We start from the raw sequence: 14,978 nt of genomic DNA on the forward strand, positions 1-14,978 counted from the left end.
GTCAGTGGGAGAACAGAGGAGCAGCTGGTCGATTGAGAGGCGCCTAATATTCAACAATCATAATCAGTGTGGTTGGCAGACTAGATCTGCTTTCGTACTGCTTTCCAGGGTTTCTCGAACAATTATAATATTGATATTAGTTGGTTCTGAGTGCAATTAGGGTCAAGAGAGCCTGCTATAGTTATTTTTTTCTTTTGCCTCCTAGGAATCCATGGATTTCCTGAAATATGTTGTTGAGTGAGTATTGCTTTGAGTTTTCTCTGTAGGACCTTCCTATTAGCACGAAGGCTTTGAGCCACAGCTCAGTTACCGCTAAATCCACAATGAACGGTGCTCCCTTGAGGCTGGCTATGTAAACAGAGTCCCTCAGAAGGGACTGTGGATGGCCGGACGCCCTCTTCACAGTCGTCTTTGGGTGAGGGGAAGAGGGGAAAGGCGCTGCTCAGTGACCCACTCATTCTTTTGCAGCAAGCTGAACTTCATGCCCCTGGAGCAGGAGATGCCTGTGCAGTTCCAGGTGGTAGAGCTGCCCGGTGGCCACCACCTGTGCAAAGTGAGAGCTCTGAACAAGGGTGATGCCAACTCAGAGGTCACGGTGTACTACCAGGTCAGTTGGCTCCTTTATACACAGCCATCCTCGTGCCTAAGACTGGTAGGGCACTAAGTTTGGTGGAGGGTCGAGTACCCGGGAGTAGTGACCCTATGACTTTCAAGGCCCTTCTGCAGTTACCTCTGTGGTTTTATCCGTAGGGTCATTTGTCCTCTTGAAGCAATTGCACTTAAAAATTGCTCCTGTTAGCGAAATGGATCCTTTCTCAATCCCAGTGCTTCATCGAATCATTCAACTACTAGTCCAGAGGGACAGAGACTGAAGAGTGGTTGGAAGTTCCTATCCCTCCTGATAGAACCCCAAGTGGCAGGACGACATTTGTTAAAAGGACAGTTTTGAAAAAGAGACAAAAGTAAACATAACCAAGCCATCAATATATAGCAAAACAGAGTGACTACCAGAATCGTAATTAAAAGTTTCGAAGCATCTGAGATACAGGATTTATCACCTGTTTTGATGAATCTGAGGTCCAGAGTCCTTTACTTGCCTGAGGTGTGTGGGGCTTAAACCTGTTCCTTCTGTTCTCAGATCCTGTGTTCTTTCCACACCATTCTCGAAAGGTGGGATGGGGCTTAAAATAAGAGCTTTGTAACAGTCTCACTTGGCCCATAGCTTGTGGTTAGTCCCACTTACTTCTAGAACAGCTGGGACCTGTGCCTGTCCAGATTGATCTCGGACTTCTTAAACTCTGTGGTTCCTAGGTATCCTGCAGTAGGAAGTCACTTCTCCATCAGGCCCTGTGACGATCTCCCTGGTCTGGGCTTTGGGCAGGGGTATATGGCCTTACTGTCTGTTGCCTTGTCCTTTTATTGTGTTTCTGGCCCTGAACTTATGGCTTTCCATAGAGACCCAGCTTGTGTGTGGAGCCCTTCACCCTCTGGCTATAGTTACTTTGTTTTTATCCAGATTCTCAGCTTATTTGAAGCTGAAATGACTACCAGCTCCCCACCCCCACCCCCCCCAAAAAAAATTCATAAATGGAATGGCCTGGCCCTGTCCACATTTCCAGTATTTCTGCTGTTCAAAATCCATAGTACTTTTCCCGTTTAGGTGAGATTTCATATCGTAAGACCATGTCTATTGAGGTGCTTTCTATCTTAGCACTCTTCTACTACCTCTTAGCACTGGCTTCTAAAACAAACTTTCCTTAGGAAACCACTTCCCTCTTCCCAGAGAGCATCTTGAACAGGAAATCTCCTTGCCTGACTAAACAGGACTTGCAGGGCACATAGGCTTTCAGCCCCTTCCTCAAGTGAAGTGGGAAGGAAAAGAAATGGGTCTGTTAGAGGAGCCTGACAGTGGGGTGTACTAGCAGCATCCTTGCTTGTTGGCTTCCTGCCCCCTTTCATTCTAACCATGTTATTTTGCTACTCTCCAGGAGAGCCGGGATGTGGTCTCCCAAGTGTGGTATCTGCCTTTTAGGTATTTCTCTTATCAGCTGTTTTGGGTCCCTGTATATGACCTTAGAAGCTTCTGTTCATACCCTTTCTTTCTGAGGAATAGGTCCAGATATCCTTCATTGATCCCAAATATTTCCTGCTTTTCTCCTTAGGACCTTGAACTGCAAATACTTGACTTTAGGTTTGGTCCTTTGGGTTCTTTGGGCAGGAGCTGGCAGGTTGGGTATTACTGGACTCACCTCATGCAGATAATCGGGCATGATTTCTGTCCTCACAGGCCAACTAGTCTAGTGGGAAGGCACATGTATAAACAAAATTGTTGAGAATATGGCAGCAGAGGGTGTGATCACTTCTCTTGGGGCAAGAGAAGAATGGGATGGATACCTGAGTAAAGTGGTTGCCAAGAATAGCTGGATTCTTCAAAAGTCCCATAAGCCATTGGATTGTCAGTTGGTCTGACCAACCTCTCCTTTCAGTCAGGTACCAGGAGTCTGAAAGAATACACTCTCATGGAGCTGCTCGTGGTAAGTTGTAATAAAGGAGAGTTGAGGTGTTCAGAAGCCCTTGACCCACTCGGAGGACGGGCCTTTCTGCCCGGGAGCTAGGGACTCGGGAGGGGTCAGAGGCCTGTTTGTTGGTGAGATGGTTATTTTCGTATTCTCCTCTGATATGAGCATGGACAGGGGGCTTGGGCGATTTAGGAAGAAGGCAGTAGGGAGGCTGGACTTCGGGGTGACGTGGAACACTTGGGAGTTAGAAGTGGAGCTTTTCTCTGCTGGGAGGAGTTGGGCTGATGGGTAGTATGTTGAATTACAGATGCACATGGAAGAGCCTTGTTTTGACTTCCTTCGAACCAAGCAGACCCTTGGGTAAGTCTGCTGGCGAGAGCACCGAGCTCACATGAAGGTCTGGGGCTAACTTTGCAGGCTGAGGTTTACCAGATACCCTGACTGAGCAGCCTCTCAGAGCTCACTGGTCCTTCCATGCTTTAGAGTCATACCGACTGGTCAGAACTTCTAGAATTTGCATCTTGAACCATCTATGATCAGGTTTTGTTTGGTCAAGTTTCAAAGATTGACAAGGAAAAAAGTTAGTGTGTAGTCCTCAGTTCAGGAGAGGGGTGGACACCCTAACCCGAAAATGAAGTAGATGCATACACATTTGCAGATTTTCTTTCAGGAGTCAGGTCCAGTCAGGATGTATAGAAACCCTTCCCACTCATCCCTAGCTTCTGAGGACAGGGCTCTGGGAACTGCCTGCATTCACAGAATTCTTCATTCTGGCTGTAGGTACCATGTTTACCCTACATGTAGGAACACATCTGGGATCCTAGGATTCTCTGTCACCGTGGGGACTCAGGCAACTAAATACAAGTGAGTAGATGGGCCCAGCTATTATTATTCTTGGCCTGGAGAGGGGGTTATTGGCACATCCTTTAAACCTCAGGAACTGGGATCCCTGGGTGGCTCAGCGGTTTAGCGCCTGCCTTTGGTCCAGGGCGCAATCCTGGAGTCCTAGGATTGAGTCCCACATCGGGCTCCCTGCATGGAGCCTGCTTCTCCCTCCTCCTGTGTCTCTGCCTCTCTCTCTATCATAAATAAATAATAAATCTTTAAAAATAAATAAATAAACCTCAGGAACTCTGATCTAGTAGGGTTTGCTTCACTTAGTCACAGCTGTGGAGGGTGGGGACAGAGGGTGGGTCGTAGGTGGCCTGATGCGGGACGGATCAGTGGTGGATCAGTGATGGTTCCAGGGGCTGCAGGGCTTGTCAGTGTTTCCTCTCTCCAGGCGAGCCCGAGCACAAGCAAAGCACAGGTGCCTGACTCGGCACCTAGGCTAGAACCAGGCAGGGGACGAGCCTCGCTGGGTCGCGCTCTGGGGCGGTCAGGCTTGGCTGGTCACTGCTTCAGTGCTGAGGGGCTGGGTCCTTTGCTGTTCTCTCACTCAGCTTAGAGGAAGAGGGCTGAGGCCGGGGAAGAAAATACCCCAGTCTCTTTCCTAGAAACATGCCGCAGCCCTTTTTCTCCTTTGCGTTCTGCTTGAGGCCAGGTTTCTGCTGACTTGTCATTGAACGTGTTTTCAGTTCTGAAATTGTTGATAAGAAGATAGAAGAGTTTCTTTCAAGCTTTGAGGAGAAGATAGAGAACCTCACTGAGGATGCCTTCAACACCCAGGTGCGTGTGCTGGTCTGGTCTTTTGTTCCTTTGGCTGGCTCTTGAGATTTGTAGCCCCACCTGACTGGACCGTGTCTCCTAGCTTCGTCCCTCCCCGTCACGCTGGCAGGTCTGTCACAAACCAGACTGAACAGGACCAAGTGTTCTGGGACGACTGGGGTGATGCTGTACCTGAAGGTCTCTCTTTTTGATGGAACAGGTCACAGCTCTCATCAAGCTGAAGGAATGTGAGGATACCCACCTTGGGGAGGAGGTGGACAGGAACTGGAACGAGGTGGTGACACAGCAGTATCTCTTTGACCGCCTTGCCCATGAGGTAGTAGGAAGTCCTGACCAGAACTCCTGATTTTCTAAGAGTCACACTGCCAAGCAAATCAATATTGTGTGGAAGAGAAACCCGGGGTGCTCACCTAGGTTTGCTTATTGCAGACCATCTAGGTTTGCTTCATCAAATCTTGAATTTCCAGATGGGTTGTCTAGCACCATAGGCAGCCAAGCGATGCCCAGTTTTGTATGGGTATTTTTTGTGTAATATACTTGTTTTATATTTTTATTGAGGCTCCCTACCAAATTTGTGGAGGGAAAAACAGGTTCTGCTCTTCTGGTCTTTATGGAATTTATCTCCAGGTTTATTGATTCTGGGTGTAGGTCTTTGACAACTTCTAGCCCAAAGTAATAAAACCCACAAAAGAGCTTTGGGACCTGCAGTGTAGGGCGCTCTGACAGTGTAACCCTCCATGGTGGAGTAGAAAAGGACACTGAGGCAGAAAGGCCATTTAACAAGAGGTTTCAGCTCGTAAGCGCTCCAGTTTTCCTTGTGGGACAACCAAGTTCTCTTCCTGTGTTTCCACCGCCCCTGCCCCCGTATCCTCTCAAGGCAGAGTGTACAGTTAGCACGCCCCCCAGAGGCGGCACACGTGATGGTGGATTTCGGCTGTGCGCTCCTCCGCTGTAACGAGGGCGTCGCTACCGTTTGCCAGGGCTAACCACTATTGCTGTGAGACACGAGGGTGTCACACAGTCTCGTTTTCATCCTTCTCTAGAAGGTATAAAGGATATGCTCAGGTGCTGAGCAGAACCAAACCCAGGGGGTGTGGGAGTTTAGTAAGACCTTTCCAGAAAATGTATCACTTGTCTTTTATAGCTTTCTTTCCTATCTATCTTCCCTCTCCCCTGTAAGATTGAAGCACTGAAGTCATTCTCAAAATCTGACCTCGTCAGCTGGTTCAAGGCTCACAGAGGACCAGGAAGTAAAATGCTCAGCGTTCACGTGAGTATGGTTGCCACGCTGGCTCTAAGCCATCAGGTTAGCCCCGCAACCTTCCCCAAGCTTGGGCTGGTACTAGATGTTCTGACCGGTTTTTGCCCGCATCTGGTGAGCCTAGTTCTCAAGTCTTTGGCTTCTTTCAGGTCGTTGGATTTGGGAAGTATGAGCCAGAAGAGGACGGCTCCCCTTCGGGTGAGGAGTCCCACTCTTGTGAAGTGATGCAGCTAACCTACCTGCCGACTTCCCCCTTGCTGGTGGGCTCCACCATTCCCATTACCGACATCAGGGCTTTCACATCGACACTTAGCCTGCTCCCCTACCACAAAATAGTCAAATAAACTGCAGTCTCGTTGGCCTGAAGCATTGTGTATTTAAAAATGTGTTGGTATCTTATGAAGTTACACTACTACTAGTGCCACTGAATTTTTGCACTGCCGTCATAGAACTTTATTTACACTCCTACCCCCCACGTTGTGAATCAGAAACCACGGGTTACCCTAGGAGCTGGCAGAGAGCAGCAGCTGTGCCAAGTGCGACCAGAAAGCTTGCTGGAGCAGTTAGAGAAGCCCTGGCCTGTCCTAGTTCTCAGCTGGAGGACCCCGTTCTGTAGGGGAACTCTGAGAGGCCCTGTGTAACCCAGGTCTTAGTGCCTAAGTGCTAGGTGCTAATACGTGGTGGTGGTTTTTTTTTTTTTTTTAATGTATTTTTAAATAAAGACAGTTCTGTAATGCCCTTCTTCAGAACGAGCCATTTGCTACTGTAGCATTCTTTTTTGTTTGTGGGGTGGGAATCTAAAACCCTCTTCCTAAACTAAGGCAATAAAATATTTTTGGATAAATATTGGGAGCCCTATGTGTGCTGTATGAGAGTTCAAGGGACTCTGGAGAATAGCCTGGTGGGAGCTAAACACCGAGCACAGAGTACATGGGAGGGCTGAGAAGAAGGATGGACCCTCCACTGCTTCAGGAGAGTCCTTGTGTAAAGCTACTTAGCTCTTGGATTCAAGGCTGCCAAATAAAAGAAACACATTTAAAAAAATTTGAAAAAATTACTTTATGAAGCCTTAAGAAGCACTGAGTATAGTTAAATATAGTTAGTCCAGAGTTAGATACAATTTAATAGTCCAATTCCAAAACAAAAGTTGTTATAGGTGAGGCCAAGAAATTTCCTAACACTTGATTTTAATACATTGCACTAAGTTTCTAAAACTCAGAGGAACCAATATTTACAGTAGATGGAGTATTTGTGAAAAATCTGCCATCAGGTATATATGTATATATATGTATATGTGTGTGTGTAGAACCCAAGCTGATATGATCTAAGAAATAGGTGTATATCTTAACAGCCATACTAGGTGTGCAAGGTTTAAGACTGGGATTTATAAATGCTCTTCAGAGCATGGGGTTTGGGGAAAAAAGCAGACCTCTTGCTTTCAAAACCTGAAGTTTTTCTCAGGACTGAATTCAAAATTGTAACTGCCACAGAAAAGGAAAAGAGGGAAGCTTTTCTCGTTTTAATTGTTCATCTGCATCAGAAAGTCCAGTATCCCTGAGATAGGAACCACTGCAATAAGAAGGGAGTGAACAGATTCTCCCAAAAGAAGATTGTTGCTTAATTATGCCTATTGCCCTGGTCATCAGGTGTAAACGTTGCATTTCCCAGCCTAATGCTTTGCAGCACCAAGACGTTTCAGTAATGGTTCATCGTAAACCCAACATTCTCCATCTTCATGAAATAACTGTAAAAGAAAGGGGGAGAACTCCGTTACTCATTTGCATTGTACGTCTATAAATAATAGTTTTTTAAATCATCTTAGTTCTTCTCCCCTCCTTACACTAAAACGAGTTTCCGGCAGGGACCAGGGCTCATCGTGGCAATCAGCAGGCTTATTTACAAGGGGTACGTACGGTACTTCTGCAGTCAGTGACAAGGACGCGGAAGTACAGCTCAGGGCACGGGGGCGCGAGGCTCAGGGCCGGGGCAGGCTCCCCAAACAAGCTTACCCTAGTCTCCCATTGAATTTCCTTCTCTTTCCTTTCCCGGGCTTCTGCTCTTTGTTTTTCTTCAAGTCTATGCTTGGCTTCGGTTGCTGCATCAATGTCTCTGATTTTTAAGTTGAAAGTGACATCCTTCCAAAGGCTAAAGAAAAGAAGTCAAAGTGCTAAGTACTAAATGGAGAGGAGTTAGCAAACCTGAGAATGACCGTGCAGCACCCGCTGAGTACAGCATCGTCAAAGTGTAAGCCAACCGGGTTTAAGTACAGTTCAGGGACGAACTGGAAGTGGTACCAAGGCACTGGCATAAGCAGAGAAATGGGCTCGGAGGATTCCACTGCTAGTGTCGAAGGAAGAGAAGGATGGGCAGAAAGCTAGATATGCGATACAGAGGAGAGCAAAACCGACCCTGAGGTCTGTCTGGGGCTCCACCAAGGCTAGCAAGGCAGCACTGGGGTTAGTGGCTCACCTCTCCCGGGCTTGGGTTTCCTTTGTTAAAAACCAAAAGGGTAAGTAAGATCAGGGGAGAAAAGTTCCATTTCAGAAAAAACTCCCTTGAACAATGAAATCTTGGAGACACAGTCTGAACAGAGTAAGAGTCAAGAGGTGAACTGTAGAGACTGGGCTAAGCGATGTGGCTGCTTCCCAAGGCCCGGAAGCTGGTAACCGGGGAAGTGTGGCGTCGCCTCGCAAGGGCAGGAACCGGGGCCAGGAAGCGGGCACGCGTAGCCCCGCGGAGAAGGCTGAGCACCATGGGGCAGTCCAGCTACGCAGGCTGTTAACGGGTCCGACACAGCAGTGAGGTACTGGTGTGCGAGAGCCCGTTCCTTCACTTAGAAACGCCCTAATACGCTAAACCAAGAGCTTCGGGGGTGATGCTCATGTCACCAAGAGACCCGGATTCTACCGTGCAAATGGGAGAGGAAGAAATTCTGCTGGTGTCTAATTTTCCAATGGTTTCAAACTATTTGATGATAGTAAGAGGCGTTTTGAAAGCCTGACACTGTGGCTAGTGTTTTCAAAGTCCCTTCAGAGATCTGTGCGGAAACACGCCGGGTACGACCTGAGGGCAGACACCTCGACTGGGCCCCACAGGCTGCTGACAGGCCAGAACACAGCGGATGCTTACTCTCCCCAGCGTCAGACACGTACGGGTTCGTCTCCGGGGCGCTCACGCCAACTCAGGCGGTTCCCAGTTTAGGGCAGCAGGCGACCAGGCTGGCTTACGCCCTAGGCCCCGGGCCTCGAGGCCCCGCCTGCCACGGCCCCAGAAGCACGCTTACCAGCGGGATTCATACTCGTTCTGATCTTCCAACTTCCTCACTTTCTTCTTAATTATAGGCAACTTCTTGGTATCTATAAAAACTGCATTTTCCTAGGAAACAAAATGAAGGTAGATGTTGTATTGTCCCACCTGTTCTGGGACGAAGAGTCCTTTTTCCAGAAGCCTGTAACAGACCTACTAACCAAATCCCACCCCGACTGGCAGGCGGGCCGCGGCTTCCCACGCCCCTCAGCCCAGACGGCGCGGTTGTGCTACGTGCTCAGTGCTAATCTCTTAGAAAACTCGGGCCCATAAACAACTGATTCTAATGTTAAACGCTGAAGCACTTTTCAGGCTGAGTGTCTCCAAGTCCAGAATCCAGTTCATTGCTCCTGTCAACCCCAGGCCACCTTCCTTCTACTTTAGTACTGCTGGCGACTTCCTGGAGGTCAAGGACTAGCTTACTCGCTTCTGTCCCCGTGGTGCCAGGCAGGAAAGACCTTTCTCATAAAAAGTCAAGCTGTGTATACAAACACAGACAAATTAGTTTAGCACTTAATTTTATAAACCTAGCATCCAGTGTAATGATCTAGCCATCATTTACTGGGTGTTTACTATATATGTCAAGGGGTTTTTTTTGTTTTTTGTTTTTTGTTTTTTGTTTTTTTTTTTTAAACATACACTGAGTGTTTTGAGAGGGGGAAAAGAAATCTCACTGTACTGCTGGGGAGGAAAAAGGATTTCCCTGAAGAGATGGCACTAGATCTGGCCTTGGTGTTTCCATTTCCGGATGAAGGAAGGCTACACTTCAACGTCACCTCAAGTAAGAGTGAAATACAGGTTCTTACCCCTGTTGCATATTTTGCATACATTACACCATTCCATTCCCCTTCAACCGAGCAAAAAGACTTCTTGTCATTTGGAGAACTAGATAGAAAAGGAAACATTTCTGTTAGTCCTAAATTGAAAGCTCTCCCAAGAATCTGGTCAGTGCACCCCTCCCCCCAGGGCAGGACACAGAGGAGTGGCTGTGAAGTCTCCGATAAAAGCAGCCCCGTAGAACTGGATTTCCGAGCCAACTGGAAGAATGAGGCCCCTAAACAAGACGCTACTGGACTCCAGGTCCCACGAGCAGTGGGTACAGATGAGCAAGAGAGCCCTGCGCTGGGCGTACTGGGGCCACAAACGCGGAGACCGTGCCTGCCCTGAGGCTGTTCACAGCCTCATGTGGAGACCGCCTCAGACTGTGGGTGCTAAGTGCCATGGGGTGTGTGTGTGAGCAATGGAGAGCAAGGGCGAAAGGGCTGAAATGAAGGTCACAGGAGGTCTCACTTAAGGATGTAACACGGGACGGCAGGCTTTCCATCCCAAGGAAGGGTCCGGAGGTCCAACAGTCAAATTGACCTCTTTCCAAGGAAGGATCCTTTCCTCAAAAAACCCAACAGGCCTCTAGAGGACAGGACTGGGATGCGTGGCAGGTGTGGAATTTGGGAAGTGAAACATCACAACAAAGGACAGGTTAGGAAGGGTTTGGCAGGAACACAGAAGTGGCTCTAAAAGGCTCAGAAAGGCAAATGCCCAGGGGAGAAGGGTGCAAGCTGCCATTCCTGGACTGAAACGAGTTTCTTCTGATTTGGGGGCTTTGGAAGGGGGGACAAAGGGGAAGAACAACAGTAGAATCCCACATTTAGAAAGCCTTTGCGCAGCGCTTCTCAGGGTGGTGGGGACCTGGGGGCTCCCCAAGACACTCTTAGGTCAAAACTATTTTCATCATATTAAGATGTCAACTTGCCCTTTGCACCCTCATTTTCCCACAAGTATACAGTGTTTCCCAGGGGCCGGGACACCCGCAAACTTCCAGTAAGGGTATCAGAGATTTACAAAATTCAAAAAATGAACAATGCCTCTCCTCTCACAAATGTTTTAAAGAAGAGTTTTGGAAAAGGTTTTTCATAAAAAATGCTATTGCTGTCCTTTGTAAATGTATTTATAAATATTTTAAAGATTTGAGAGAGAGGACACTCCTGTGCACAAGCCAGGGCAGAGGGAGAAGACAACTCAAGCAGACTCTGCCCTGAGCTCGGAGCCTGACGTGGGGCTCAATCCCACGACGCTGAGATCATGACAGGAGCCCAAATCAAGAGCCGGATGCTTAACCCACTGAGCCACCCAGGCACCCCTATTTATAAATATTTTAAAATAATTTCTAATATGCGAAATATCAATGGATATTATTTGACATAAGACAAAAGCTCTTTGGGGTTCTTAATTTTTAAGTGTAAGGGAGTCGGGAGACCGACTCTGAGAGCCACACAGCTCCACGATTCACCCTGTGCTCCAGCCCCTTCGGAGGGCTGGGCTCTCTCTGCTCCCTGTTTTGAGGGCAGTCTTCCTACTCTATCACTACGATGGAGGGAAATGCTGCGGAGCCAGCGGTTCCCGTGGGTGCCGGTGACCTCCACAGACCCTGAGAAGCAGGCCCGCCCGCCTGCCCTGGACCTGCTGGTCTCCAGCACCTGACTGTTTGGGGGTGCACGTGCATTCCAGTGGTGGCTCGGCTGCTCTCTGAGCTCTGCCCGTTTTCTCTGACTGAAGTTTAGTAAACTTCATCATGTGTTCATGGTCCTTCCTGTTCAAGATATTTTTGGATGCTAATTATGTCGTCCCAGTTATTTCCCTGGAAAACTGGTTAACCACAGTCATTTATCTTCCATCTGCAACACTGGTCCCAGTAAGGCCTCGCAGGGAAGACAAAGTTCTGCAGATTCTCCTCTTCCAGCCAGATTCTGAATCCACCCAACTGACTTGTGACCCAGACAGTACAGCTGTATTCATTTGACCCTAGCCGGAACCAAGCCGAGATGTGATGGTTACTCTTTTTCCCCAGCAAAGGCCAGATAAAGGGACTGTGAGGATGCGGGAGACACTGCACTGGGAATCACAGTGTCCACTGCACACACTAGCCCTGTGGTCCAATCGGCAGTACGGAGTCCAGAATCTAGGATCTGCGTAACTTGGCAATCTGGGAAGACTCCTCTTGGGTTCCTTGGAAGGAAATCCCATCAATGAATGACCTCTGATTGTACTGAACCCAGATTTGAGGTCTCTTTCTGATACGAGGTTTTAGGAACAGACATAAATATAGGTTGTGAAAGAAGTTTACAAAGGCAAAACCATTAAAATAGTCAATTCCTAATAAAAGTTATAGTTCAAGACAAAAAGTATTTCAGGGAAGCAGAAGAGCACCAAAGCAGAAAAACAAAATACCTACAAAATCTCAGCAGTAATTCTGTGCTTCTTGCCCCCATAGAAAGGTTTAGTGTGGAAGACGATATTTGCACTATAGCCAGTTTTGGAACAACTGATATTGCATTCTCCGCCCAGCTCCACCCAGGGCACTGTGAGGATGGACCTGCAAAATCAAAAGCACAGGTAAGGCTGACAGTTCAGAGGATGAGAGGAGAAGTACAGCTTTGGAACAGCAGGGTCTGCTGCCAGCTGAGGGGAGGAAATGGAGTCAGCTCTACTTGCCTTCCGTACCCGTTGGGGAACGTGAGAATATAATGTTCGTCATAATCTAGACACGAGACACAGCCTGTGGGGAGAAGGATAGAGAGTGTGAGGAGTGGTGTCAAGTGGCCGTAAGGCTTTATTGTCTGGTTGATGGACACTCCATTCAATTTAGGAAAAAACAATCTTGCACCCTCCATGCCTGCTCTCCTCCCCAAAATACATGCTTTTTATGCAAACAATGACATCCAGTCTGGCCTTCTTGGTGCCATTTCCCCTCACTAGGCTAGGGGCCAGCACATATTAGAATAAAATTCTATTAATACTCCGGTACACCCCATGCGCAGAGACTTACCCTGCCCTATGTTGTGCACCCCAATTGACATGCCAAGGAATTTTGATTTGGTCCAGATATGCGCATTGAATTGTATCTTCTTGTTAAAGCACTCAGCATAAAAGGCTGAAACTGAACAAAAATTGTTTTTAATACACTACATAGCTACAGTCACCTCTCCCACTCCATCTGGAGAAAAAACAGGCTTCAGGGGGAAAATCCTTATGTCCCTCAAAGAATAGCATCGAAAGAGGCCAGGGGGTACCTAACTGCCTTTTATACCCTGTTTATCCCAATGCAAGCACCATTTAGGGCCATATGGGCAGGAACCTCCCTGAACCATGAGGCTGTAGCAATCCTGGAGACTTAGAAATCTTCTGGTCAGCACACATGTCCTTGCTGCCCTAGCCCCAACCTGGGCCCACCCAGTATTTCCAGTCTTAACACCGTTGAGCAATGGAGACATTAGGGATATACACTTTGCCCACTATGTCAGGAACATACTGTTCTAATTTATATAAACTCTCAAAATGGCTGAGGTCTCTAGAGCACAGCTCGTTATGTGTAAGATGACCGTAGAAGGATAACAAGTTCGTTTCCCACATCTCTGCTTTTTACACGCAGTTAATCAGTGAAGAGAACCTTCGGTACCTACACAAGGAACAGATAGGAGGAGCCAATCTTCATAAGGCTAGAAAAATACAGACAGCCACAAAACCAACTAAAGTGACCTCAATCGTGGAGCTTTTTTTAAAATTATTTTTTTAAGTAGGCTCCACACCCAGCCCTGAGTTCAAGAGTTGCACGTTCTCTGACGGAGCCACCCAGGTGCCCCAGCTATATGGAGCTTTTAATGACCCCCTTTAGACAGAACAGTTTGAGAGTGGACGGTGCAGAGGAGCTCGGTGACTTACTGGGTGGATGATGGGAAACCTGCTCAGCCACGAATGTCACGCAGTTTTTGGAAACCCAGGGAACTGGCCCTTCGGAAACTAGCTCCTGTAAGCAAACATAACATTTTCTTTTGATACGGATAAACAAGGGACACTGTGGATAGTCTAACAACTGGAGTCCGCCTCCCCAGTGCTTAACTGTTCTCTCCTCCACACATCCCAGCACCTTACACATAATGTCATTATGGCACTTAATGTCACTGCTGGAATTACAGCTTTGTATCGGTGTCCCCCGACCAGACCTCCTTACGACATCCCTGAAGGCAAGCAGGAGGTGCCTGACTCGGCCAGGTGTGCGCAGACAGCAGGCACTTAGCAATGTCAGCCAAGTAAGCAAGGACGACACACAGCACTGCCTCTGTCCTCAGTAAGGACACACGTGACGAATCCCACAGAAAGGGAGAGAGGACTGGATGGTTTGCTCAGAGGCTATCCTGAGCCAGGGACTGTGGGCTAGGGCTCCGCAGATTTCCTCAAATCAGCTACTAAATGTTGGGGCCCTGAGGACTCAGGTCTGCTCTTCTCTCTCTTACTAGGTAAGTTCACCCAATTCCAGTGCTTTAAATGTCATCTAAACACACTAAAATCTCTAAAAGCCTCATTTCTAGCCTAGATCTCTCCCTTTAACTCCAGACTCAAAATTCTGACTCCCTGACAACTCCATTTACACGTACAACTCATGCTTTATATTTCAAATTAGAGTTCTTGATTTTCCCTTCCCCAAATGTAATATTTTTTCCTTTTTGTAAATGGCATCAATCAATTGCTAAAGCTCACATGCAGGGCTCATCTCTGATTGTCCCCTTTCTTTTAACAGTATTACCTCCCCAATATAGCTCAAATAAACTGTGTCTCTTCTGGAATAATGCCAAAACTTCCTCAGTGGTCTCTCCTTGCTTCTATTTTTGCCCCTTTCCAATTCATTTTTCACAAAATCATTACAGTGATCTTTTTAAAACAAAAAGCCACAAAATTACCACTATGGGCCACAAGGCCTTGCATGACCTGATCTCTGAATCTCATCTCATGCCACCCCTTCCATGTTCACTATATCTAGAGTATGCTGACCGACCCAACAACCCTGTTCTGTGGGTGCTGAGCATCTTTGGATACTGCCTTTACATTATCTACCCCCAAATAAAATGCAATCTTGAATCAGTATGCAACTTAAGATCACTAAAAACATCAGCACAAAACTCACTGCATTCTCTTCAGTATCATTTGGCAATGTCCAGTGACACTGAAAGATTTCACCCAAAATAGGGTTGTATGGCTTTTTGGCAACTGATCCTTTCCTTCCTGCATGAAATGCAGAGAGGTACCATTTCACAACCTGAACCATTCGATCTCTGGCATCCTTCTGGTCACTAATGCTGCAAGGGAGAAAGAGAAAATTTAATGTCTTGCTTTCTGACAGGACACAAGCTGATGCCGCCCTCCTCAGCGTGGTCCACCCTAAGCCAGGCTGA

At 47.4% G+C, this 14,978-nt stretch overlaps 2 protein-coding genes across 9 annotated transcripts in view; one reads left to right on the forward strand and one right to left on the reverse strand.

Annotated features, from left to right (window-relative positions):
• Positions 1–5,814, forward strand: part of NRDC (nardilysin convertase) — a 91,175-nt gene extending 85,361 nt beyond the window's left edge. The window contains exons 23-31 of the mRNA XM_038558037.1: positions 206–237; positions 469–607; positions 2,487–2,534; positions 2,827–2,879; positions 3,300–3,383; positions 4,097–4,187; positions 4,387–4,503; positions 5,368–5,457; positions 5,598–5,814. Of these exons, the coding sequence (XP_038413965.1) occupies positions 206–237; positions 469–607; positions 2,487–2,534; positions 2,827–2,879; positions 3,300–3,383; positions 4,097–4,187; positions 4,387–4,503; positions 5,368–5,457; positions 5,598–5,792 (849 nt within the window). The 3' untranslated portion in view covers positions 5,793–5,814. The remainder of the gene's footprint in view (positions 1–205; positions 238–468; positions 608–2,486; positions 2,535–2,826; positions 2,880–3,299; positions 3,384–4,096; positions 4,188–4,386; positions 4,504–5,367; positions 5,458–5,597) is intronic.
• A 668-nt stretch (positions 5,815–6,482) lies between these two features.
• OSBPL9 (oxysterol binding protein like 9) overlaps positions 6,483–14,978 on the reverse strand; it is a 160,757-nt gene continuing 152,261 nt past the window's right edge. For all 8 annotated transcript variants that reach the window (XM_038558042.1, XM_038558041.1, XM_038558039.1 and 5 more), the window contains 9 exons: positions 14,711–14,882; positions 13,471–13,555; positions 12,578–12,688; positions 12,244–12,307; positions 11,984–12,124; positions 9,561–9,639; positions 8,732–8,823; positions 7,458–7,593; positions 6,483–7,192 (listed from right to left, as the gene is read on the reverse strand). In XM_038558042.1, the coding sequence (XP_038413970.1) occupies positions 7,118–7,192; positions 7,458–7,593; positions 8,732–8,823; positions 9,561–9,639; positions 11,984–12,124; positions 12,244–12,307; positions 12,578–12,688; positions 13,471–13,555; positions 14,711–14,882 (955 nt within the window). In that variant the 3' untranslated portion in view covers positions 6,483–7,117. The remainder of the gene's footprint in view (positions 7,193–7,457; positions 7,594–8,731; positions 8,824–9,560; positions 9,640–11,983; positions 12,125–12,243; positions 12,308–12,577; positions 12,689–13,470; positions 13,556–14,710; positions 14,883–14,978) is intronic.

This window comes from Canis lupus, chromosome 15 (assembly GCF_011100685.1).
Source record: "Canis lupus familiaris isolate Mischka breed German Shepherd chromosome 15, alternate assembly UU_Cfam_GSD_1.0, whole genome shotgun sequence".
Lineage (NCBI taxonomy): Eukaryota > Metazoa > Chordata > Mammalia > Carnivora > Canidae > Canis > Canis lupus.